Source organism: Pogona vitticeps, chromosome 4, assembly GCF_051106095.1.
Source record: "Pogona vitticeps strain Pit_001003342236 chromosome 4, PviZW2.1, whole genome shotgun sequence".
NCBI classification, from domain to species: Eukaryota; Metazoa; Chordata; class Lepidosauria; order Squamata; family Agamidae; genus Pogona; species Pogona vitticeps.
Window position 1 is genome coordinate 240,860,513 of NC_135786.1, and position 26,139 is coordinate 240,886,651.

The 26,139-nt window shown below is 48.3% G+C and overlaps 1 protein-coding gene and 1 long non-coding RNA gene across 3 annotated transcripts; one reads left to right on the forward strand and one right to left on the reverse strand.

Annotated features, from left to right (window-relative positions):
* Positions 1-357: 357 nt before the first annotated feature.
* Positions 358-14,875, reverse strand: LOC144588741 (uncharacterized). 2 transcript variants are annotated; one of them, XR_013544423.1, is made up of 3 exons: positions 6,396-14,875; positions 1,303-4,556; positions 358-494 (listed from the first exon to the last, which is right to left on the reverse strand). It is a non-coding gene; the product is annotated as an uncharacterized LOC144588741 (long non-coding RNA). The 2 variants fall into 2 exon arrangements; XR_013544424.1 differs by lacking the exon at positions 358-494 and having other exon boundaries at positions 2,784-3,315; positions 4,390-4,556.
* FAM83H (family with sequence similarity 83 member H) lies at positions 3,853-22,389 on the forward strand. Its single transcript, XM_020804479.3, has 4 exons — positions 3,853-4,329; positions 14,872-15,036; positions 15,231-15,355; positions 15,977-22,389. The coding sequence occupies exons 1-4, from the start codon at positions 3,853-3,855 to the stop codon at positions 18,624-18,626; spliced, it is 3,417 nt and encodes a 1,138-aa protein (XP_020660138.3). The 3' UTR covers positions 18,627-22,389.
* The last annotated feature ends 3,750 nt before the right edge of the window (positions 22,390-26,139 follow it).

The window sequence follows — 26,139 nt, forward strand, 5'->3', positions numbered from 1 at the left end:
GTGTTGGAATGTTCACCACCTCCCAAAGTCATTGATTCCGTTCTTGGACTGCTGTAACAGCCAGGACGTTTCCCCTGATAGTCAATTGAAATATGACTTCCTGTAGCCTGAGCTTTTTCTTAAATGTTGTACACTCTGGATGAGTACTCTATTCAAAAGTACTCTATTCGAAAAGTGCTATCCTATCTCCCCCACAGTCTTCTTCTCTCAAGGCAAAACACACCCAGTTCTTCTAGTCTTTCCTCCTAGGGCTTCAAGCTCATCTAGGGTACCATGTCCAGGACGTGATGAAGCCTGTCAAGATCTTTTTGAAATTTGCTCCTGTCTTCCAAGGTGTTAGTTATTCCACCCAATTGTGTGATCTGCAAATTTGGTCAAGTAGTCCCTGAACTCCTTCATCCAAGTTGTTAATAAAATTGGTAGTTGTGGGTTTTGCGGGTTCTTTGGCCATGTTTTTAAGGTTTTTCTTCCTAATGCTTCGCCAGTCTCTGTGCCTGAAAAGAAGCACAAGGGGTTGCCCGTGGCAAAGGATGGGCACCTCGGCCGTATTTCCCTCCCTGGTGTTTTTCCCACAGAGAAGCTTCCAGAGCCACTGCGCTCTTGACTGCAAGAGAGAGGACTTCTCTTCCCTGCTGGGCCCCACCCCAGAGATTAGAGGACTGTCCAAATTTGGAGAGGGAGGCAGGACTCACACTGGCCTGTTCACGGCCCAGCCTCAGCTCTGCAGCCTTCTCTGCTGCAAGATCAGCTGTGCTCCCCAGGCTGGTGGGAAGGGAGCAAGGGCGGCCTGCAAGCGCCCCCCCCCCCACGGGTGCCTCCTGCTGGCCCCGCTCTTCTTGCCAGGTCAGGGAGCCGACTGGCCGGGCCAGCTTTCACCTCTGGCGCCTCTGTGTGCTGAAAGAGACGATAAAGGGCTCCTTCCTTTCTGGGCGGTCCTTGCGCTCTTCCGAGTTGTGATCCATGGCGAGGGGAAGCTAAGGCTGTGTGTGTCAGCCTCGAGAGGTCCAGCCCCCTCTGCCCGTTCTGGCAGCTCCCTCGGTGGGCAGCTGGGCTGGCTTCTCTCCAGCCATGTGGTCAGGGTCCAGCGAGCCAGGCGCGCCCAGGGAGGCACCTGGGCAGGGTCGTCCCCTGACTCGGAAAGCCGCCATGGCAGGCCTTCCGTGATCAAGGACCAGCTGCTATCATCAAGCCCAAGCTGCTTCTTTCTCCACCTCCACCCCAGCCGCCATGGCCTTCCTCTGTGCACACCTCACCGGCTGGGCCAGTGCGGGCAGCGTGGAGAGGCGTGCCTGCTTCCCTCACCTCTGAGGAGACATTCCTCTGCGGAACTCCCCTGCGGCCTTTGGCACCTGCGTCGCCACCACACCCACGAGGCAGCTGCTTCTCTCTCTGTGGGAAGGCAGACGCACGTCATGAAGGGGCCCCCACCCGCGCACAGCCTGAAAGGCTGGCTAGACCACTGGGACAGGCGTGCATGCGTCCGTCTGTCCGTGCATGTGTACAAACAGCCCCTGGGCACCGAGCACCTTGCGTTCAGAGAACAAGAGCAAGCCGGGACTCCCAGCAAAGCCCCCCCCCCCCCGGCAGTCCCACCTTGTTGGTCCTCCTCGGCTGAGAGCAGAGGCAGCAGCCCTCGTTGGAGACCTCCAGGTCTCTCTGGGGTAGCCACCCAGTGTCTCCCTCTCCCCCGCTTTTTCTTCTTTTTACTTTTTTGGCTTTTCCCATTCCTGGTGAGAGAGCCCTGCAGGTGTCCCCCCCCCCCCTCAGATGCATCTCTGTCCTGCCCTTCAGTTCTCTTGAGACCCCCACCCTGCCTTGCTCCCACCACGGCTGGCCCTGGGAGGTCTTCCACCCCCTCAGGACCCACACACTTTTCCCTTCTTTAAAGTCGCCAGAGACTTTTCCTCTGCCTGGGGTGCCCCCCCTCCCCTGTGAACGTGTGGGCCTCTTCCTTGCACCTTCCTCTGGAAGCCCCTGCCTCTGACGTCTCGGGCTCTCTGGCCCTCCCTGCTTCCGTCCGTCTATCAGAAAGCCATCTTGGTAGCCAAAGCCCACTTTTGCCCTCTGGCCAGGGAGGAAGCCATGCTCATGTGTTTCCCTTGGATATGGGGCTGCTGTGGAAAGGGGTCTGGAGACGTGCAGCCCTCCCTGTTTTGCTGATTCTGTTCTCAGGGGGCCCCAGAGGTGGTGATCAAACGCACGAGACCTCTCGCAGGTACGCCACAGGTCTCTGAGTGCAGCTTTTTTGGTTGCACGGCGTGGGCCCCTCCGTGTTGCCCAGTGGAGTCTCCCCCATCCATTGATAATAACCTTTGAACTGCAGAGCCGGAATGGGACATCGAGTCCAGCCCCTCTCAAGGAGGCTCAGTGGGGGAATTGAACTCCCAACCTCTGGCTTTGCTGCCAGAGACCTAAGCCATTGAGCTGGGCCCTAGAAACTCTTCCCCTCTTCTCCAACCGGAGACCTAGAGAGGGCCTTATTGCCCCTCCCTCCTAACCCTGGAAGGACCCATCAGGCGTGACCTGAAGAAGCTGGCTGCAACATCCATGGCATGGGACTTTGAGATGGATTGGGGACGTTGGCAGCTCCTGCAACGATAGACCTGCCTCGTGACGGCCACTTGCCTCAATCTGTCTCTCGTGCTATGTCCATTATAATTTTTAATTGTGCCTTTGTCTTATTGGTCAGTTGTTTCAGTTGAACTGGGTGCCCTCTAAAGAAAGCTATTGTGCAACACTCCAGTGGAAGGGAAATGGGTGCAGCTGTAAAGTCAGCAGGACGGTTTTAGTTTTTTAATGGGAGATAATGAGAATGGGAGCTCTCCGTAGTGGGTATGGCAACGGAAGGAGGAGGAGGCTCAGGCCCCGTCTTCCCTTCTTTCCTACGTCTTCTGCATCCTGTATAGTTGCATGTTGTGGTCATGGGGTACATATCCTGTGATAGGGGTTCATACATCTTTTAAATTGTTCCACTTTTGGTTGTTGTGGGTTTTTCAGGCTCTTTGGCTCTTTGTTCTGAAGGTTCTTCTTCCTAACGTTTCGCCAGCCTCTGTGGCCATGGGCATCTTTAGAGGACAGCACTCTGTGCTCCACTTTTCTTGGGTGAATTAGATTTGGTACGTTCATCTACGCCTCTTGAGTAGAACATATCCCCTTCCTTTTCTTGTGTCTTTCTTTCTACCCCTTCCTTTTTTTAATTGTGTGGGTACATCGCTGTGTTGGCAAAATGCCCTTGCTGGACACGTACCGATCTGGGCACTTTCTTGCCATTTCTGTGTTTCGTTACCCTCTATGGAGCAGAACCCACACTGCACACTGTAGTGGGGGTCAAAAGACAGTAGGGGGATTAATGCTCCATATTTGACAGAAGTATACCAACACACTGACATTCTTGTTTACAAATTAAATTTAAAAAATTACAGGAGTCAAACAACAGCAGGTGAGGAAGGTGAGACTGCATGCCAGATGCACAGGAAACAAATCGGTTTTGGAGTACACACACAGTGGGATGTCAGTTGTACCATGCAGTGAAATATGGAACACGCATAGTAGAAGCCTTTCAAGCAGGCTGGATTTGATGTGAAGTTAGCATGGAGGGCGAACAAAAGAATTGATAACGGATTTGTGCCATCTGAATCAAAAAAAAAAAAAGGTCTAAATTCACACGGAAACATTTTGCAGATTTGGAAACATTTTGCTGGCGTGACTGCAGCCTGGGTTTGCCAAGTGTTGGTGCAGGTAATTGGGGGGGGGGATGGAGGAGCAAGGCTGGGGCAGATTGTAAAGGTCCTCTTCCGAGAAGGTAACATGGCTCTCTTCCTGCATTGTCCCCCCACAGTGCCCTCCGCTACCATGGCTCGTCGGTCCCAGAGCTCATCGCAGGGTGACAACCCACTGGATCCGAACTACCTCCCTCCCCACTACAAGGAGTATTACCGCCTGGCCCTGGATGCGCTAGCCGAGGAGGGTGAAGAGAGCTACCACCGCTTCCTGTCTGAAGAGGGAGCGCCCGACTTCCTCTGCCCTGCGGAGGTTCAGCACATCACACAGCATCTCCAGAAACCTCAGTATGCCAGCCAGGAGGGTGGCAGTGGCGGGGGTGAGGGCGGGGGCAGCACAGACTCCGGGCCCCACGATACAGAGATGGAGGGCTCCTCAGGAACTTATTGGCCCATGAACTCCGACCTTGCCGTCCCAGAACTGGACCTGGGCTGGCCAATGGTCTTTGGGTTTCGAGGGACAGAGGTGACGACGCTGGTGCAGCCCCCGCCCCCGGACAACCCTAGCATTAAGGAGGAGGCCCGTCGGATGATCCGTGCTGCGCAGCAGGTGAGCAAGTGGAAGAAGGGGCTTGTAAAAAGCAACAAGAGGGAAGGAGGGAGGACGTACCTAGCCACCGCTGGCTTTGGCAACTCTGGGCGCGCTCTCCTTGCCAGTGGAAAGGCCGACCTTGGGCTTGCAGGGACTATAGCACGATTGGCCATCCCTCTGCGCTTCCCAGTTCTCTCTGAGTTTATCTGCAATTGTCAGGAACGGTGTGTCCTTGTAAACTATTCCTGTTGCAATACAAAACATTTGAAGGAAGGGTGATGAGAGGTGTTAGTCCCAGAATCATGGAGTTGGAAGTGACCTATAAGGCCATCACGCTGAACCTCCCGCTCAGTGCAGGAAACCAAAGGACCCACTGCACTTTTGTTGATGTGGACCACTCCAATCCAGTGGCCTCCATTTTCCCAATCTCCTAGTGGGGGTGGGGGTCTGGTCGTGGGGATTGGCGTGATGAGCCTTTACGCTTCCGGATTCATCATTACACCACCGTGTGTTCCTGGAAACTTCTGAGACTCTCTCAGCTTGTCTTCCCCTGAGCGAGGGAGGGAGGGAGGGAGCTCCTGGCTGAGACCCTCAGCCTGCCATTCCTCTTCTGTAAGTTGTGGAGGTGGCAGGAGGGGCTTCCGCCTTTGACCTCTGAGCCGTCCCAGCGAATGCAAGGCCTCTAGCGTGCCCGAGCTCCATCCCCATAGGATGTTGCACCTTGTCCTTCAATGCCAGGAGTGACCAGGCCAGGGGTCCCCTTGTGCCTCTGCAGACACACACACACACACACACACACCGGTACTTGGAAGTAGCAGGGCCTGTGTGGCCACACCATGGGACTTCTGCTTTGCAATGAGTGAGAAATGCCACAAGAGAGGCACCTTTTAAATTTAATTTTGAGAAGGTTTCATTGCATTTTGACAGAGAGCCTGTCAGAACCATGGGGATCATTTGACTGGAAGAAGAGAAAATGAAAACTTCTGTTCCATTTCCCCTCTTTTATTGAGCCACAAGCTATAGCTATTTGAACTTAAAAGGACTGCAGAAGAATAAAGGTGCGCCCATCACTCATCCATCCCCCCACTTGACAGACTTTCCATTGCTTTCTAAAAGGGAGCTAACAGGGTCTAGCTCAACCACCCACTCTTTAAGAAATGCATTTAGCAGCTCAGGTCCAACCCGGGGGGGGGGGGAGGAGGGGAGAGGCTGAGGCCACCCTCTTCCATGGCAGTTCTGCCAACTACTGCTCAAGTTCCTCCCCCCCAGTTCTCTCTCCTTGCCTTGCCAGCGAGCAGAAGAGCCGAGGCTGCCTTCCCCTCCTCCAGGGCTGCAGCGGGCACCACGGAAAGGGTGCCTGCTGCGGACCGAAATGGAAGTGGCGCCATTACTGGTGGTGACAGCAGTAGTAGCAGCAGCAGCAGCTGGGACCGAGGGCACGACACGCTGCCACACAGTTCGCTACTGCTGGCTCCTTCGGGAAGGAATGGGTGGGCAGCTTGTGTGGGTTGAGCCCAGTGGGACAGAAGCCCAGACGACTCTGCCGTAGCTCCTCTTCCCCCCTTGGAGCCACCCCCTGCCTCCCTCCCTCGAGGGAGAGAGAGAGAGAGAGACAGAGAGAAAGAGAGACCTGGCTTGGGCCTCCCCTCAGCACCAACGGAGAAGGACATGAACGTCCCACAAGATAAGTGCCCCCTTGCGCACAACTCTCGCCTCACTCCTGCGTGGCCTGCTCTCGGCCAGCCCCCAGCAACAGCCCCCCCCCCTCCTGTCCCGGTCCAGTGTGGTGTGTGGCTACTAGCCTCGCGAGGGCGGCTGTCGGCCAGTCCGAACACCCTGGACCGGGGGTGGGGGGTGTAGGGATGTTGCCCCGGGAAGGAGAGGGCTCCATCTGGGAAGTGGGACAAAACAGATGAAGTACCCCAAAAGGACTGGGGCCCCTTTTGTGGTGAGTGAGAGGACCAGCTCATGAAAGAACAGAACATGATGCAGGAACCACCACCACCACCCTAAGGAAGCTGAAGCAAAAATTTAAGGTTCTGCCATGCGCATCCCTAGGATGGCCAGCCAGCCTGGCTACTCACCCGAGTCCCTTGGAACTGCCTTGGTTCAAGCGGTGAAAAGTGGAGGCGACAGGACGGACAAGGGAGGACTCTGGGCTGGTTTGCATTGGTTGTTACGTCGTATGGTCAATAGGAAACAAAATGTGAACCAGCCTGTCTCAATCCTGCAGCATCTCTTGCCGCTTTTGCCAAGACGTAAGAACAGTTTGGACACTTTTGCTGCAAGGGGTGCATTAAACGAGAGAGGTTGGGTTCCAGAAGGAATGTGAGGATTAGAGACCACCCTTCAAGGAGATAGAAATGAAGTTCTTCTGAACTGGGTAGACTATGTTTCAGATTGGGTGCGTACTGTTGCCTCTCTTCCCACTTTCAAGGGCTAGGGAGAGAAAAACCATCTGCCTGGAAAGGACCGCTTGCAAAGTTTAAAAGGGCTGAGCAAAACGAGGCCCATGGCTGCATTTTGAGGCCAGCACAAAACTCCTCACAGTGGAATTTGTACACGAAAGTTTTTTTAAAACTGGAGGTCTGAAGAAGCAAACATTTCTGTTAGAGTGTATACTGACACCCCCAAAATCAAACTTGGACGTTAATGTCTGCTTACGTCCAGTTTTGATCTTCTGCATTTTTCATCAGTTTTAGCCATTTCTGGGCGTATTGTGGCCCTTGGCAATGCTGGGGAATAAAAATCTGGCCATAAGAACTGCCCAAGTCACACACCCCAGGCTTGAAATAACTGGTCAACAGTTTAGTGGGTGATAGTGGAAAGGCTGCTGCCGCTGCTGCTGATCTGTGTTGGCACCAGTACTTTCTGGACATGCATCATCTCCCAGAGCTGGGCCACGATCTAAGCACAGGAGAGCGTCTTATCATATACAGTGGACCCTCGACTTACAGACGGCTCGACTTACAGACTTTTCAAGTTACAGACTTCTCTGGCTGCAAAATTTAGATTCTACTTGCAGCCAGAGAATCGACTTACAGACCAGAAAAAAACCAAAATGGAATAAAAATAGAATAAAAACCAGTGGTTACGGGATTAATCGGTTTTCAGTGCATTGTAGGTCAATGGAGATTCGACTTACAGACTTTTCGACTTGCAGCCACCATTCCAATACGGATTAATTCCTTAAGTAGAGGGTCCACTGTAGTGGTCGGTTGATGCCCCCAACCACTGACCGCACCCTGGGCTACTGGTATTCTCTGGAAGGCTCCATATTCTCTGGAAGACACCCCTGGACAACTCCCTGAGGCGTGGGGGAAGGGGGAGGGGTGGAAGGAGCTGTTAAAGGGGCAGACTTGCATTTAACCAGCCACCTCTGCTTAGCAGTGCAAGCCAGAAGGGCATGTTCTGCACACAGACACCAAATTAGGTCTCCTTCTGGATGGCCTTCTTGTGGAAAGGGGCAATTTCCCTGCCTTGCTGCATGCAGCACACTTCTTTTCCAGAGGCGGCCGCTTTTCCTCCTGCTCAAGTCTGGTTGTCACTGGCATGCTGCCCATCTTAGAAATCCCTTTTCCTCTTTCTAGCTCTTTGATAAGCTGTATTTGCTTCTTGTGAGTCGGTGAGTTGTAGAGGGATTGGTAATAACACTATGATCATGATCTTGACTTTGGTCCTCAGGAATGGATCTTTACTCTTAAGGATTGTTTCTTATTCCTTTACAGCAGACCATTAAAGTCTTCTGAATTCTTGATCGCTAACTCTATTTGGAATGGTGATTGAAACAACCTATAGAAAATGTTCTATGTTTTCACTTTCTATTCTATAATTATGTACTTTTTCTGGACTCATTATTAGGGTTTGTGTGTTAATATTCTAATATAGCCCTACTTGTGCACATATTTTACTTTGCTTTCATCTGACTAATCTAATTTTCTGTAATAGGATGTACAGTGGTGCCCCACATGGCGACGATAATCCGTGCAGCAAAAATCGCTGCAAAGCGATTTCGTAGCTATGTGAAAATAAAAAGCCCATAGGAATGCATTAAAGCCCATTTAATGCATTCCTATGGGCTTAAAACTCATCTTTAAGCGAAAATCCTCCATATGGCGGCCATTTCCGCTGCCCGGTAAGCAAGGAATCGGCGTGAAAACACAGTGGGCGGCCATTTCTTTTACCCGGCGGCCATTTTGGAACCGCCGATCAGCTGTTGGAAAATCATCGCTATGCAATAATCAGTAAGCGAAACAGCAAACCGATCATCGCAAAGCGATTTTTTCCCATTTAAAACATCACAATGCGATTGCTTTTGTGATCGCAAAATCTTCATCGCTATGCGATTTCATCGTTAAACGGGGCGCCCGTTAAGCGAGGCACCACTGTATTCTGCATCAAAATTCAATTGGGTGGGTGGGGAGAGTGGTGTCTTTGTGTGACACCTCTGCCAATGGGAAAGCATTCTGTTTCTCCCTCTATTGCACCCTAACCATAGATGCTTGTCCAGAGTTTATGTTATGGATCAAAACCATCATTGTTTCATGCATTTAAAAAGAAAGATTCACACTTTTCCCTTATTTATACAGTTTATGTGTAAAAACACAAAGTGATGTTTGTCTTTTTGATGTATACTTCTGCTTTTGCACATGTTTTACTCCTCCCTCATTTGAATCTATTCTAATCTAATTTTCTGTAGGATATGTTCTGCCTAAAAATTGAATGGGCAGGGAGAGAGATTACACTTTATTCGTTACAATTCAGTAACCAACATGTATTTGCAATATGTTCTCTAGCATCTTTTCCTTTTCCAAATTCAACATGAACATCTGACAGTTCTTGCTCCGTATATGGTAAAAGGGAACTTGAATTTAATTTTGGAAATTAATCTCATGATTCTATCTTTGCAGCAGTCTTTGACTTCTCCTTTCTTTGGAGTTCGAATACAGTCGTGCCCCACTTGATGATTACCCCATTTAATGATGAATCTGCTTCACAATGATGTTTTTGCGATCACAAAAGCGATCGCAAAACGATGTTTGAATGGGTTTTTTTCACTTAGCGATGATCAGTTCCCTGCTTCAGGAACTGATTTTTCGATAAACGATGTTTTTTCAACAGCTGATCGGCGGTTTTCAGAATGGCCGCTGGTTCTCAAAATGGCTCCCCGCTGTTTTTAGGAGGCATTTTTCGCAAGACAGGCACCGGAAAATGGCCGCCCTATGGAGGATATTCGCTTTACAATGAGGTATTTTGCCCATTAGAACGCATTAGCCGGTTTCTAATGCATTCTAATGGGCTTTTTAATTTTGCTTGACCAGGATTTCACCTAACAACGATTTCAACAGCACGGATTATCCTCGTCAAGCGAGGCACCACTGTATTATACAACGACCTAGAAGATATCCTTTGATCTGCATTGGGCAGGGGGTTGAACTTGATGACCTTATACGCTTCTTCCAATTTAATTATTCGGTGATTGTATGATATGTATTAAATACTTACAATCTATAGCTCACTTTTTCATTTTCCATATTTGCTGGCACGGTGTGATCCCTGTCCGCTCCCCTTCCTCCTTTTGCGACGGCAGGGCGTGAAGATGACTCTGATGTTTCATTTTTTTCTAATAAAACGTCTTTATTATTTAACAAACTTCTGTAGTCCTTTGTCAGCAATAACTTCAGCGTCTTGCTTTGCAGAGGCAGCGCCAAACTTTTCTTCCTCCAACAATAACAGATTCCCCTTCAACGGGAGGGGTGAGGAATTCAAAGCATGATCGTACCGTTTCGACTCATAGCCCAGATTGTCTGCAGCTTATTAGTCCTGGTCTCACTGATCGGGGTGAAATATCCAGCCCACCTGTGGTTCCCAGACTCGTCTGCCCGGCGTAGGTCTTTCTTAGGTTGGGGTGAAATGGACTGGCCCCACGGGGTCTCCCAGCTCTCTCCGTACCTCGATTGTGTTCCTTCCATGGTTTCTCTCTCTCTATCCAAGCCTGATATTTCTTTCTTTCCTCTCTTACCTTTGTCTTTCCCTAATAAGGAGGTTTCCTATATATTTGTCTCTTCCGTTTTTTTTCCAGCATACTCTCTTGGTACCTTAAGCTCTACCCACTCTCCCGTCCAGGGGTCTTCTTGTATCAGATCTACCAACTCCTCTTTTTCCTCTACCTTTGCCGTCCAACATGCTTCTCCCTCTCCCAGATCTACCAACTCCCGTCCTTCCTCCCTTCCCTTTTTATCCTTCTCTTTTCCTGTCAAAATAGCGCCTCCTCTCGCTTCTGATTCTAAATTTAATTCTTTCATCACATTTCTTTCATCAATTCTTTTCATCAGTTGTTCCTCAGTGTTTCCATGAGACGGACAGTACACCACTTTCACCACCTCTGAGGGTGTCCCCAGTCTCACGCATGGTCTTCTTAAGATTTTGATATATTCAGTCTCCTAGACTTTCAGATACCTCTGTTGGTATCCCATCTACAGTATTCCTGTCGATTTATTTCCTCCTGTTGCTTTGAGTGCAGCTTCCATTTCACATTCTTAGTTTTGGAGTTTCTTCCACAAAGTTTCTTCTATGAAAAAACAAAACAAAAACAGAAAACCCAACCTTCTAGCCTTACAGAATATCAGTGTGCTGTTTTCATCTTTATTTGTTTCTGTGTTTATTTTGTCTTACCTTAGACCTCGTTTTCCTTTTTTTTGTATTGTCCTGTATTTCTTTGCAGTGAACACTGTAATAGTTCTCTGCATCCCTAAGTGAAAAGCATTAGAAAGTTGCATTTCAAATTCTGGCTCTAGCTCTATTACTTTTTACTTTTGCATCTCATCTGTTGTTAGCAATTCTTAGAATTTCATTGGCCACCTCTCCGTGCTTTTTGTTTCTTTTGATCACAGAAACAAATTATTCTTGAAATACTTATTTATTTATTTATTTACAATATTTTTTAGCCGCACCATTGCCAGTGGCTTCTGGGCGGCGTACAACATTAAAACTTAAAAACATTAAAAACATTTTAAGAGACAGTATAAAATACCATATATTAAAATATTTCTTAAAACATTAAAACATTTAAATTAATTAATTAAAATGCTGGGTGAACAGAAAGGTCTTTGCCTGGCGCCGAAAGGCCATGAGTGTCGGAGCCAGGCGGATTTCTCTAGGGAGGGTGTTCCAAAGTTGGGGGGCATCAACCGAGAAGGCCCTATTCCGACATGCCATCCCCTTCACCTCTTTCAGGGATGGCACCTTCAGAAGGGCCTCCTGGCCTGATCTTAGAGGACGGGCAGGCACATATGGAAGAAGGCGGTCCTTTAGGTAACCAGGTCCTAAGCCGTTTAGGGCTTTATATGTCAAAGTAAGCACTTTGAATTGGGCCCGAGCAGCAACCGGCAGCCAGTGTAAATTTTTCAGAACCGGCGTGATATGAGTCCGTGCGGCAGCACCACTTACCAGCCGCGCAGCCCGGTTCTGTGCCAGTTGCAGTCGTCGGACCATCTTCAAAGGCTGCCCCACGTATAGCGCATTGCAGTAATCCAGTCTGGTTGTTACCAGTGCATGAGTGACTGCTGCCAGGCTCTGCTCATCCAGGTAAGGGCGAAGTTGATATATTCTCCGCAGTTGTAAGAAGGCACCCCTGGACACCGAGTCCACCTGGGCTTCCAAGGTCAGACTGGGGTCAAGGAGCACCCCCAAGCTGCGGACCCTATCCTTTAGGGGGAGTGTGATCCCGTCTAAGGTAGGGAGATGGCCCTTCAACCTATCTGGCGGGGCACCTACCAGCAGCACTTCAGACTTGTCTGGATTGAGCCTCAGTTTATTGACCCTCATCCAGACCATTATCGAGTCCAGGCACGAGTTCAGAACGGTGACTGCCACACCTGGATTGGTAGAAAATGAGAGGCAGCAAATACTTGCTGATAACATTTCTGGTTTAATCTACAGGTCTTCTGTTTCATAATCAGTTAAGATTAATAATGCAAATCTATTCTTTATATGATCTACAAACTCATCAGGAATGTTATTTCAACTATATTTTAGCATTGTGGTTGTTTTAGTGTTCATCCTCAATTTTACTCTAATTTTTCATATTCAGAGTTCATGGTCTTTATCACAGTCTACTCCAATCTTGCTTTTGCAGTAAGAATAGATCTCCATCTTCTGCTTCCAATTACATAATCTACTTTATTTTTATACTTGCCATTTGGTGATATCCACATATATAATTGTTTGGTTGCCACAGTCAAGCATCTGCTATAAGCAAATTGTTGCTTCATCTTGGGCTTCTAATGCTGCATGGATCTTTGTTGTAATCTTTGTGCATTACAGATAAGGGTTTTTCCTGCTCATGCACAGCAACCTCAGACTCTGCTAGAGCTAAAGCAAAAGTGAAAACAAAAGCAAAAGTGAGCCCTGCCCAAGGGGCCTTGTGGTGCAGTGGCTAAACTCCTGTACTGCAGCCAAAACTGTTCAGGACCTGGGGTTCAATTTCAGGTATCCAGCTCAGGGTTGACTCAGCCTTCTGTCCTTCCTTTGTTTTTGTTCACGCTTGACTTTCAGCCATGAAATATTGTTTTCCAAGGTAGCGTTATTGTACAGTGAGCTTGTTTCCAAACCCAGCTGTAAACTGACTGATTGTTTTGCAGTGACTTAGTATAAAGCTGTTCAAACTTCATTTTGAAAATACACGTTTTCATGGCTGCTTTTTCTACAACCCACTTAATTATTTTAGCACTATATACATTCAAAATTTCATGTCTTAAAACTACATGGGGCAACTTTTGGAAGATGTTTGGAAACTTCAGTGTGCCGAAAATGCTGCAGTCAAATTTAGTTACAGGGATCATTTAACTCCCCTATTATAGCAACTCTGCCAGCTACCAGTCCATTTTGGTGAACAACTGAGAATGTTGGCTTTGACCTATAAAACCCCAAATGACTTTGGTCTAAGCTAATTGAAAGCCCACATGTGAGCCTGCCTCTGTTTTAAAATCATCAGGATAAGCCTTTCTGTCAATCCCACCACCTTTGCATGTGCATTGCACGAGGACATGCGGGCTTCTCTGTCACTGCTTCCAAGCAGTGGAACTCCCTCCGATGGGTGGTCAGTCTTTGCTGTCCTTCCACAGGCAGGCAAAGAGCTTTCTCTTCAGCCTGATTTTTCTTAGTGATGGGCTGCCTAAGATATTTTTTTAATGGGACTGTTGTGGTTTAATGTGTTTTCAGACCACCTTTTACCTCCTAATCAATGTGCCTTCTAATTTTCAGCCCCACAGGGCAGGGCTCCACCTGTGTTGCACGTCACACACACACACACACACACACACACACAGAGATTGCTGTAGATTGCTGCATTGACAGTGGGTTAGACTTGATGATCCTTGAAGTCCCTTCCAACTCTAAAGTTCTATGATATTTGATGAAAATTAGAAGGCACATTTGATGATTGTCTGTGTATTTATTTACTTTTTAGTGTAGGATTTTGTGCTTCTTGACTGGGTAGGAGAATACAGTCTAAACTAAAAAGTAGTGGCAAATCCAGAGTGGATCTGTAGCTGTAGAATGAGGATATTTCTGAGCAGAAAAAAAGCAACAGAAACCAAGTCAGCCCTCCAACCGTGCTTCCCTCTGCCTTCTCCCCGCCCCCCAGGACTGCTCCTGCTGCTACTCTTCGGAGTCCCTAAGCAGGTCAGTGGTGCTAATGATGTGTCTGAAAAATGAAGAGGTCATATCCAGAATAGTTCACCCAGCAAGATCCTGAATGCCTCCGTGGCCCCAAGTGAGCTGTTTGCTCTCTTCAGGATGACTTTTGACTCCTTGTTGTGCATCTTTTTGTTCTAGCCATAGTATTTTGGCTGTTTGGGTTTTTTGATTTTCAGGTGTGCTAGTTTCAAGGCGCCTGTTGTTATGCCATGTGTGTCACCTTCGTGTCTGCTGCCTGTTTCTTTTTTGTGATTTCTTCATTTATTTTTTTCCCCCCAGTGTTGTACTGTGGGCTGTTCTTTGTTGCTCTAGTTGCCTTTAAATTAGACTGTAAAAGGTTTTAACCAATACACTTATCAATTTATCTAACCTCCATAGTGAATATTATTGCTTAATTTTACCTCATGCAAGGTAGACAACATGTGAAGAGGATTTCCCTTCTGGATACTGGGATTCTGACCCTAACTTCCAACAAGATGCAAGGCTACTGGGCTGTGGGGTTGGGGGTGGGGGGTTGAGAGGCAGAGCACCTGCCCATTGCCTTATGCCTATTCATGAGCTGAGCAAATAAGCCAGGTGGAGCTGGTCTCTGGCAGGGAAAGGAGATTCCTGAGAGGGCTGCGGAGTGGTCCTCCCTCAGCAGGTGATGTCGCTGGGGTCTCCTGAGAGTGGGCGACCAGAGAAGGCGACAAGACTCCTCTCTTGGGACATGGCATGATGCTTCCTTTGGAGAGGACGTCCTCAGGACAGACATGTGGAGGACCTCCTGGTGCTCTTCCTAGAGGAGGGAAAAGGCAGAAAGGCTAGCCAGCAGTAGGTATCCTACTGGGATGTTAACCTGCCATGTCCTCTTCTGCTCAGGTGGTTGCCATTGTGATGGACATTTTCACTGATGTGGACCTCCTGAGCGAGGTGCTGGATGCCGCCGCTCGCAGAGTTCCTGTCTACATCCTGCTGGACGAGATGCATGCCCAGCTCTTCCTAGACATGGCTGACAAGTGCAGGGTCAACCTCAACTACATGGAAGTGAGCAGACCTTGCTGGGGAAGGGGGGGGGAGGGAAGCAGAACAAGAACTGGCCGCCGGGTGGATGGAGGAAGGGGATAACTGGATGGAGGTGCCTTTCTGTGCCTCTCTGTTCCCCCTGCCCCCCCAAAAAGGGGGGGGGTTCTCTCTGTTGCTTCTGGGACTTGCAGCCTGACGTCTGTATTGTCTTGCAGTTTCTGCGCGTGCGGACTGTCTCTGGCCCCACCTACTACTGTCGCACGGGGATGTCTTTCAAAGGGCATGTGAAGGAGAAGTTTCTTTTGGTGGATTGCATGGTGGTCCTAAGTGGCAGCTACAGGTGAGTGGAGAAGCTCAAGTGATGAAAGGAGCAGTGTCCATTACACACACACACACACACACACACACACACACACACACACACACACACACACACACACACACACACACACACACACACACACACACACACACACACACACACACACACACACACACACACACACACACACACACACACACACACACACACACACACACACACACACACACACCCTTATCACGGTGTATCAAGGCTAAGCCTTGGGTAGGAGCAGGTGTGATAAATGGATACATGCACCCTCCCTGTCCACCCGCACATGCTAAAGCAGGAGCTGACGTTGGCTAGCATGAGTTACTATGGGAGGGCTGAGGCCAGGGCAGAGATCCACTCATCCCTGCTGTGTTTGGCCTGAATCAGCGTGGGTTTTCCTAGAAGTAAGGAAGATGCTGGAGTGGCAAGTAGGCCCTTCCCTGTCTTTCCTGCTGTGCTGAATCCTTGGGCTGTTAACACAGCGTTGCCCTCCCCTGGCAGGTGAAAGCCAAGAGTGACCACCTCTAGACATCATAAAAGAGTTGTTAAGCAAAGCAGAGATGCCACTCATGAGAATAACTTGCCCTTCTCTCACTTCATTTTCTACAGCTTCATGTGGTCTTTCGAAAAGATTCACCGAAGTATAGCTCACATCTTCCAGGGGGAGTTGGTGGCCAGCTTTGACGAGGAGTTCCGAATTCTGTTTGCTCAGTCAGACCCACTGGTGCCTCCAGCTAATGTCTTGGTCAGGACAGAGACCGCCCCGGGGCCCTACGGCATGGCACCCTTTGGCCACAACATGCCTCTCTTCCCAAGGAAGCCTCCCCCCCTGCTGTTCCCGCGGGAAGAGAACCTCTTCTCGCCCTTTGTGGACAGAGTCGATCCAGACAGATACTTCCTGTCATCTTTCCGAAGAGATGATATGCTGCGTCACACCTTGGAAGGCCCAGGAATGCGGATGTATTCTAAGAAAGTGGAGATGGAGAATGCCCAGATGGACCCCATCCGGGGCTACCTCCGTTCCAAGCAGCTGGAGATGGACTCGTTCAAAAGGCACAGCTTTGCTGAAGGAACCTTTGAGAACTTCTCCTCCTCTAAACAGTTTTCTAGGCAGATGTTCATGAATAATCTGGATGAATTTAAAATCCAGTCCAGCCATTTTCAGAAGGACCAATTTTACCAGTATCAGTTTGAACACCCCCATGGTGCCAGTAGGCCTCAGGGGCTGTTTGAAAGAATACGAGGAGGTAGACCAGGATTCAATGAACTGGAGGATTATGCAGATGGGTTCAGGTGTCCAGAACTGGAATCCAATTTTGCCCATGAAGGCTACCCGCTGCGGCTGGATTACGTGCCCTCTAATTCTTCAAAGGAAGTACGGCATGGTTCTGACCATATGAATCCCGGAGGGAATGGCCTTCTAGGTCTGCCGTCTCAAAGGAGGCAAAACATGGGGCAAAAGTTCATGTGCCAGACCTCCCCTACACAGAAGCAGAGTCTGGAACAAAGGCTTTTTCTGCAGGACCAAGAAAAGGATGTTGACCAAGACAAGAAAGGGCAAGAAAATAGGGCAGGTCTGCGTAAATGGAGAATCTCTTCCTACCTGAGTGGGTATCAGTCTGAGGCAGGCGAGGAAAGCTTTGCAGTACCAATGGAATCCGAGACTTACAACGAGGTGCTTAATCCCACAGAGCCCTTCAACAGGCATCCAAATGACCTCCCCACTTTCAGATCCCCACTGCCACTCACAAGTGCCAAAGACATTGCTGGAGCTGAGAGATTGGCTGAGGAAACCCCTGGAGGGAAGCAGGATCCCTTCAGGAGCAGGATCAATCCCCTGATCCAGAGGACCTCCCGGCTGAGGTCTTCCTTGATCTTCAGTGCTGCCAAATTAGACCAGCAAAATACGTCCACGGAAAAAATGCAGGTGGTGCAAAAAGAGCAGACCGCCAGTGAGACGACAAAAGACAATGAAACTATAAAGACAACCATGGCCTCCAAAGTGGCTGAGTTGCTAGAGAAGTACAAGACTGTGGGCAAAGATATGGAAAGCACCACCGTCAGCCAGACTAAAGCGATGGCTGCTTTTCTCCAAGAGGAATCCCAGGACACAGAGAAGAAGTGTACTAAATCAGTTCAGTACAAGATTCTAGAGAGTCGGGTGCTGGACTCCAAAGACTCTTTCAGTAATTATAAGCTGCACACAGAGTCAGAGGGCCAATTTGGAGCCTCCACCTCAGCTGGCCAGCTCTCTGATGGGCTTAGCAAAGATCCCATAGCACAGGTTAGCAGTCAAATGGACAAGTTGTCTTCCCGGTTCTATCCAGTAGAGAACAAGCCCGGTCTTTTGGAGAAGGAGAGCCTTGTGTTTGTTGGAGAAACTCAGAAACCTGCTGTCCCAGAAAGGAAGGACAAACTGCCATTCAAAGGGGATGCAAACAATCTGTCTGAAACAGAATTCAAGAAGCCAAGACCAGTGCAGATGGGCAACACATTTGCGCCAGAAATTTCCTCCAAGACCCCTGACTCCGACATCTCTCTCAGCAGGCCAGAGGAAGAAGGCTATAAGCAGGAGCAGAGCTCAAAAGAGTTTTTTAGGAAGGGATCGCTAAGGATAAAGCAGTTTTTGAGCCCAAAAAGTGAAAAGAAACCAGACGAAGAAACTGTCTCTGAGATCTGGAAGCCTGATAAACAGAACATGGGTGGCCTCAAACGACTGTCCAAGAGTGACTTCCAAGAGACTGTGGAGGAGGAGAAACCCCCCAAGCTGACCCCATCAGCTCCTCCTGCCCTCAAAGGAAGTCAGGTTCCTCCGTCTCGGTTTCCTACGTCTACAGCCAATGTTCTGTACAGCAGCAACCTCCGTGATGACACAAAGGTAATTTTGGAGCAAATTTCTGCCAACAGCCAGAAGAACCGAGCAGAGCTGGCCAGGCAGCTTCCAGTTGCAAGCAACCCTGAGCTTTCCAAGTCCACCACGAGCTTGGACCACAAAGGTGAAGACCGAAACACAGGGATCAGCAGGTCAGAGAGCTTTGGCAACCACAAACGAGCCCTCCACAGGGAGCCTCCTGAGGACAGAGACTCCCTTCTGAAAAGGATGGAAAGCATGAGGAAGGAGAAGCGAGTCTATAGCCGGTTTGAGGTCTTCTGCAAAAAAGATGAACAAGGTGAAGAGGAAGGTGACCTAGATGCCAAAGACAAGAAGATGGGGAAGTTCATGCCCAAACTTTTGGGCACATTCAAAACCAAAAAGTGACTGTTCTGTTGCTGCCGAAGTCCACCAGTCCCGTCCACAGCTATTCTGCATGGGACAATGCAAAGCCCTGCTCTCAAGACAAGTGGGGGTTGGGTTTGGGGTGGGGTAGGGAAAGTGCTGGCCACTTAAACTATTACCAGAAGGCTATCTAGAGCAATCAAGTATAGCACTGTGAGTATCATGTACTTGTGGGGGGTTGGGAAAACCAAGCATGAGTCTCGTGACATCTGGCAAAGCAGTCTTTTGTGAGTAAAGTGGAAAACTGGCCTCAGCCAATCCAGTCGGAGCCCAGGACTACTGCAGACCTGCCTTTAGGTTAAGCACCATCCACTCCTGCCTAGGATGCCTGCTGCGTTTGAAGACCTGCCTCAGGCATTGCTCAGTGTAGTAGAGTTACACCCGGCCCATTGGCGCAGCTGCCACAGTCACAGACTCTTTAGATTTTGATGATGCTCCATTCCAATCAGACCTTTTTCTTTGGGACTGTTTTTGCTCTGTGCAAGGATGATGGGTGGGAACCGGCACCAAAGGTATCAGGCATTTCTGGGTTCCTTCAAGGGCTGGAAATTAGGCTTGCCCGTTGGGAGTTGCAGGCCTCACTCACTATGGTAGCAGGTATCTTGATGCAGTGCTGAGATAAAAGCTCTCTGGGCTGGAAGAGGGACGTGCTGAGCACAATGAGGGCAGGAAAAGGAGGTGGCTGGCAGCTTCTTCAGCTGGCAACTGAAGTAAAGGCAGGACATTGAAAGACGGGGAAGGGGAAGCTCATGTTTCGTCCAAGGATTTGCCTGGTACAAGTTTGTTACAGAGGTGCCAAACCATGTGTGGATGACACAGCTTCAGGTTGCAGGGAGGGCTTTTGTCCAGCAGGGTGGGGGGTGCAGGCGGCAAAGCAGGTGACGCGTTTTAGTCATTGGTGGGTAGACAGGGAGCAGCATTCCACCCCACTGGCTTTGGAGTTGCTGCTGAAGTAGGGGAGAGCCAGAAGTATTCTCAGAAAATTGTATCTCGATTGTGGGAGAGGAAGGAACTGGAACCAAACCTTGCATCACTCTCTCCCACTTCCGGTTGGAAGATGATGTTGTAACTCTTTGTAGGTAGAAAGCAAAGTTGTGCATGCTTGTGGATGGCTGAAGGAAGGGCTGCAGACATAACTAAAGTAAGACGCTGGCTTGGCATCTGCTTCTCATCTGAACTTCTATCTTCCCTCTGGGTGCTACCGTGAAGGGGCTGTCAGAAAACTTTCTCTGTTTCTTCTTGGCACATTAGGGAAAGAGAGAGAGAGAGAGAGAGAGACAGCATGTGGAGGAAATAGCAGCAAGGAGGTCTTTGGCACCTAAAAGACTTAGCAGGTTCACTGTATCCTGAACTATCATCATGTCCACTATTGACATCATCAGATGCATGTAGTAGTGTCTAGAATTTCAGATATATATTCTGAAACTCAGAATGCCAGTCAACACCTGTGGTGTGACAAGAATGCATTGTCGCATTTGAAATAATAAATGCGAACTAATAAATAATTTAAAAATCCCATTATCCTGATACACATCTTTGACATTAGACTGGAACTTCCTTGTGAATTGCAGTTTGGTAGTCTCTTGCTGTCATTGCCTGTTGGGGCTTTCTTTCTCCCCCATGGCCCCCGAAGGTCAGTGATGGAGCGTCTTGTGCAGCAGAAGTTTTCTCTAGCTGCCTTCTTGACCATTGCTGCTCATGATGTTAGATGCATGCCATGCAGAAGGCGGAAGGAAGGACCTGCCTTTCAGAAGGGAGCACCTGAAACTTTGGGAGACGAGTGAGCAGATGAACGCTGGGTGACTTCATTGGGTCTTCTCTTGGGACTGCAGAGTAGATGCGAGGTTTCTTGCTGTGCCTGGTCCATGGGATTGTGCCCTTGCTGTGTGACTTGGGGTCCCATTACTGCCTCTTGTCAGGAGCTTGGCATAAGCAGGGGCAGACCTCACACCAGCAGCCAGGCCAGGAAGAGGGCAGCGCCCTTCTCCAGAACGGGCTGTTGTTCATTAGGAGACCTCTGGGTAGAGCTAGGAACCATGGATAACAACGGGCAGAGCGCTGTCGCCTTCCTGTCTTGGTCTGTCCGGAAGTGCATTGTGTCTGGGTTCTTCTTCTGCTTTGCAGGTTCCCCTGCAGTATTGTAGTCTGGGGAATGTGTGCCGTCCGTCTGCAGAGACGAGATGGCTTCGTGGGGCTTGGCAGTATGGAGGGGCTCCTGTGCCGTATTCTTGGTGGATGTGGAAACATGCAAGTACATGTTGCAGGGGTTCCTGTCTGTGAATGCAGATGGGATCTCCTCAGTGTATCTGAGGAAGAGGAAAGCTTGGTTTGGGGGTGGGGGAGTTGTTCCGGCATGCTGTGAAAAACAGTTGCCCTCCTGCAATGCTGTGTGAGCCCCCACAGCATGGCCGTTGATCTAAAGAAAGGCATTCTCATCCAGTGGGGTTTGGGGTGGGGGAGCTTGGTGGTTCGAGATTCTGGATCTTCACCCAGGATAAGACTCTTGGTGGCCTGCCGTCTGTCTCCGGGAGGGGGCATCTCCCCCCCCCAGGTGGCCGGTCAGGTGGACTTTCCTCGGGGACTGTCAGGGGACTACCGTTTCCTTGGGAACTGAGCAGCATACTATACACAACATAGCATCTTGGTGGCATATGACATGAAAACCAAATCTTTGAATATCTTGGTAATACATTAAGAATCTTTGGAAATGGACTACTGTCCATAAAAATTCATTCAGTAATAAACTTTTAAAGTTTTATGACATCAGACTCTTTCATGGTTTTGTAGCAACAGGCATGCAGCTTACTCTTGGAAAGAAATACGAATATGGAAAGGAACACAGGCACAGAAATTTGTACGTAAACCACTACTAATATTATATGGCTTAGGAGGGTTGAGGTAGCAATAGTGGATACTAGAAACGGTTTCTTCCTGGCAACTGCCAGGAAAGGAAGGGGCTTTGAACTGGTTTAATTGTCATGCACACATCCTCACATGTAGAAAGTGCACTTTGCTCGTTTTCTGGCCTAATGCAGCAAGCTACTACTAAGCTCAGTGCCAGGCTTGATTTCAAGTTACAGTATAAAAAGTCACCAGCTCAAAGGCCACAAAGCTCCTATTAAAATATAACAGTTAGTCTTTAAGGTGCCACAATGTTTTCGTCTTTATTTTATTGTTGTTGTTTTTGCCTGGTATTAAAAAGGATTCTCCAGATCTGTCGTAGGGCGCAAGTACCAGCGACTCCACAACAGAACAAATCTTTGCCTTCATTAGGTCAGAAGGTAACAAGTGTGTGGGCAGCTACTGCTGGGGATCTGAGGGAAGGAGGGAAAAGGCCCGTTGCCTTCATCTGCCACTTTCAGACTCCCTGGACTTCCACTCGTGGCAACTACTATGGGGGGCGGCCTGCTCTCCTGTTCTTCTCAGCCCCACTGTCTGGTGGTTTAGATTGCAGATAAGAGAGCAAAGAGAAAGGTCAGTGCCCAGAAATTGAGAAAAGTCTAGGAATGCAGGGAAGAAGCTGAAGTCCAGCTCACAGCTGACACGGTGTAGCAAGGAGAGGGCAGTGAGCTACAACGCAGCTACTGGGGCTCACTCAACATCTCCAACACCGTTCACTCCATCTCCACCCCTTCACCAAACCCTGTCCCCAAAACACCAATCTGACACTTGCAAATCAGATTTCCCCCTCAAACGAGTGGCTTTACATTCTGTGACTGGAATAAACTATGCAAATGAACAGACATTTCAAGAATTTGCATTTTGTTTTTGTGATCAGTGGCTAAAGTCGGAGTAGATGTTTCTTTTGGGATCCGGGACGGAGATATTACTGAGTAATTCAGAGACAGGGTGAAGAGTGTCAGCTCACGGGAGGTACGGAGAGAGACCTGATGAAATGAGCGGGCTGGAAACAACTTTGAGGGGAGTAGCCACTGACTGATAACCCTGGTTCCAGTTGTTTCTAGCCGTTCCCAATCTGGCATGCAAGGCTAGACCAAGAATGAATCTTGTCCTATAGACAAGGTACTCTTGCTCCTTCCATGGTTATCTAATTTTTTAATAATTTTATTTGATATTATTTATTTCCTACATAGGCATCCTTCAGTCTCGGGAGACTATGGTGACATGCTCTGAATCAAGGAGTGTCCTCTCCAGAGCATGAAGCCCGGGTAAGGTAATATGAAGGATAGGCTGTTACCCAAGCAGCAGATCCCCCCTCTCCACATTGCTGAAATGGTCCAATGGAAAGGCAAGAGCCAATACAACTGGTTCCAGCAATGTCGCAGGAGTTGGCAGAAGAACACGAGCTGCCTTCGGGACTCCAGCTCCGGATTTTGCCTCTAGGTTAACTCCTGAAGCCTTTTCCATGAGTGGATATAGCCACAAGACAGTGGAGGTTTGAAATTGGAGTTTTCCTTCTCCTAGATGGGCTGCCTTCCATGGCTGATGAGCCCCACCTACCCGGCCTGCTCTTTAATAATGCAAAAGTATGATCTGATCCATCTGATCCTTAAAACTTTCCTTATTTATAAAGCTTATATACCACACAACTCAGTGAGATTACTACTCAGGTCAGTTTATATAACATGAAACCAAATTTATACAAACCCAACCAAAAATAAAACATCTCCCCAGTGAATCAAAGAACATTAACTAAGATGACACCTAAAATAGAAATAAATTCCAAGGAAACTACAATAGACAAATACCCACAAACCTGAATAGAAACTGTAGGAGAATGTGAGAAAATGTGGCTCACAATTACGGTAAGATGTTGCTGAAAGCCTCCCTTAGCAACTGAGTCTTAATCTTCTAAAAAAGATGGTAAGGCAGAGGCTTGTCTGCCCCACAACAGAGGGTGCCACTACTAAAAATGCCTGATTTGTAATTAAGCTTTTATTTCCTTCTCTCAGAGGAGGCAACCTCAATAGTAAGGCCTAGGACAGGTGGGCAATTAAATTCTATAGGGGGGCCGCATGAAAAATCTGAACTGTGTTTAGGGGCTGAACCAACTTTACTTAAAAATAAAATGAAAGTGATGTTACGATTGTTTTTATTTGAAACTTGTTAATCTTCACAAATACTAAAGAGGTTTTTTGCAGTATGATCAACTTTAAACAAAAAGCTATAAATGGTTTTGATGTTCAAAACTGGCTGCAGGCCGGACAGGAGCGGCTCGCAGGCCGTATGTGGCCCCTGGGTCGCACTTTGCCCAGGTCTGTGTTGAGAGTTTGGTACTGTACTGAATTCCAGTACAATGCGCAGCAAGAAGTGCCAGCCGGTTTGGGCAGAATTTAGCTAGAAGTTCCCCTTTTAATACCCGCCCCTCACCAAACACTAGCACTTAAGAATAACACTCAGGAGGCCTTTTTATATAAAAGAAAGAAATCTATATTGTACTCACGAAGATAAGCATTTAGAAGGTTTCAGGTAGACACAGGAATAAAAACAGCAAATACAATGTTCTGTTCTGGCCCCACGTGGCTGGAGGGATCTCCAGGCTCAGTGGGCCGGCATGGAGTCTCACATCTTTCCAGGTGAAAGGCGTGTGCAGGAATGCTGACCAACAATGGTGGTTCAAACACCTCATGGCCAGGAGGGCCGGAAACAGGGGTGGAGCTACCCTAGCCCCACAACAACAAACTCCCTCTAATTGGTCAGTATGTAAACAAGCAAACAAGTTAGTTTGTGTTGCAGGCCCTTCCCCTTTGAAATTTACATCTAGATTGCTTGATCATCCAACAGTCTGGAGTAGGAGGACCATGTTGAACAGAGATATTCTTGGGAAACGGTGCTCCATCAAGTAACAAGGACCCTCTGAAAGGCTTCATGAAAAAGTTATGTGATTTGGGGCGGGTGTTTTTTATTTATTTAAAATATTTTACTGTCTTTTTCCTTGAAAAGGACCCAAGGAAACTTACAACAAAAGACAATATTTAAAGTTGAAAATGATGAGTGGTTAACATTATGGTGTTCAGACCATCCTACTATCCCCTCAAACAGTGGCCCCGAACCTCTTCTGAACTGTGGATTGGTTTAGTGTGGAGGGCACCCATGCATGCATGCATTGGGTGGGGCATCTGTGCGTGTATGTGGGGGAGATCTTTCTCCGCAACCATGGACCAGGCATTGGGGACCCCAGCCCTAAAAGATCCATATATATGTGTAGAAAGTGTGAGGAAGGGAACATGTGAGAACATGTTTGTACTGCATGTACAAACTATATTGAATTTTTGCCTAGAGTTCTTGCCCAGAGGCCATGAAGAGTGCTAATATTTTTATTCTCCTTACATGGATTGTACTTAGGTTGTTACGTGCCATGAAGTTATCTCCAACTTATAGCGACCCCCATGAATGAGCGGTCTCCAAAATGTCCAGCTGTTCAACAGCCCTGCAAAGCTCTTGTAAACGCAATAGTCTTCCTCTTTTCCTGGTTCCTTCAACTTTTCCTAATTTTATTGTCTTTTCCAAAGAATCTTTCAAACTCGGGATCTGCCCAAAGTAGAACAGCCTCATTTTTATCATTTTTGGCTCTGGAGATAGTTCACATTTGCTCTAGGATTTGCGTTTCCGTTTTCTGGCAGTCCAAAATATATGAAAAGCCCTCCTCCAGCACCGTATTTCAAATGCATCAAATTTTTCCTTTTCAGCTTCACTGAGTGAGAAAGGAGGCAAAAGGAAGCCTCCTCCTGCCCATATGCCGCCCCCTCTGCCCTGGAAAGAGGGGAACCAAGTGAGAAGCAGGAGAGAGCTATAAGGATGCCGTTAGCAGGAGGGAGAAAGATTGAGTGGACTGCAAAGCAAAAGAAAGTGGAGAAGGTTCTATCGGAAGGGTAAGAATGGATAGAGCCAGAGAACTCTTGGATGGGGAAGATGGAGAAGCTAATGATGCTGGTGAAAGTGGACAGGAGGAGCGAAAGAGTACAGTGGGGTCTTGACTTAAGAACGACTTGAGTTAAGAACATTTTGACTTAAGAACCGCTCTCATAGGAAAATATTGACTTAAGTACTTAGATTTGAGTTAAGAACTGAAAAAACCCACGTGGGAGGCAGGGAAAGTGCAAAATTTGAACTTTCGGTTAACTGTTGGCCAGTGAAAAGGGTGCCTGTCTGCTTCCTCACTCCTCCCAGCGTTTAGAGAGTGGATTGGGAGTCTTCAGACTGCCTGGTACTGCCTGGACTGTATTTTCCCTGCCTTCCCTGAACCTTTCTTGACCTAAGAAAAAAAGAAACAAACTATCCCCCTCTAGTGGTCGAAGGCAGAATAGCAGCTTCCCATTAGTTTCTATGGACGGAAAAGAGCAGATACGGATCAAATGGTTTTCAATGCATTCCTATGAGAAATGCAGATTTGACCTGAGAACTTTTTGACTTGAGAACCGCCTACCAATACGGATTAAGTTCTCAAGTCAAGACCCCACTGTACCTCAAAAGCCCTCTTATTGGGTGGAGGAAGAGGAGGAAATAAAAACAATCCTGGGCCCAAGAGAAAGTT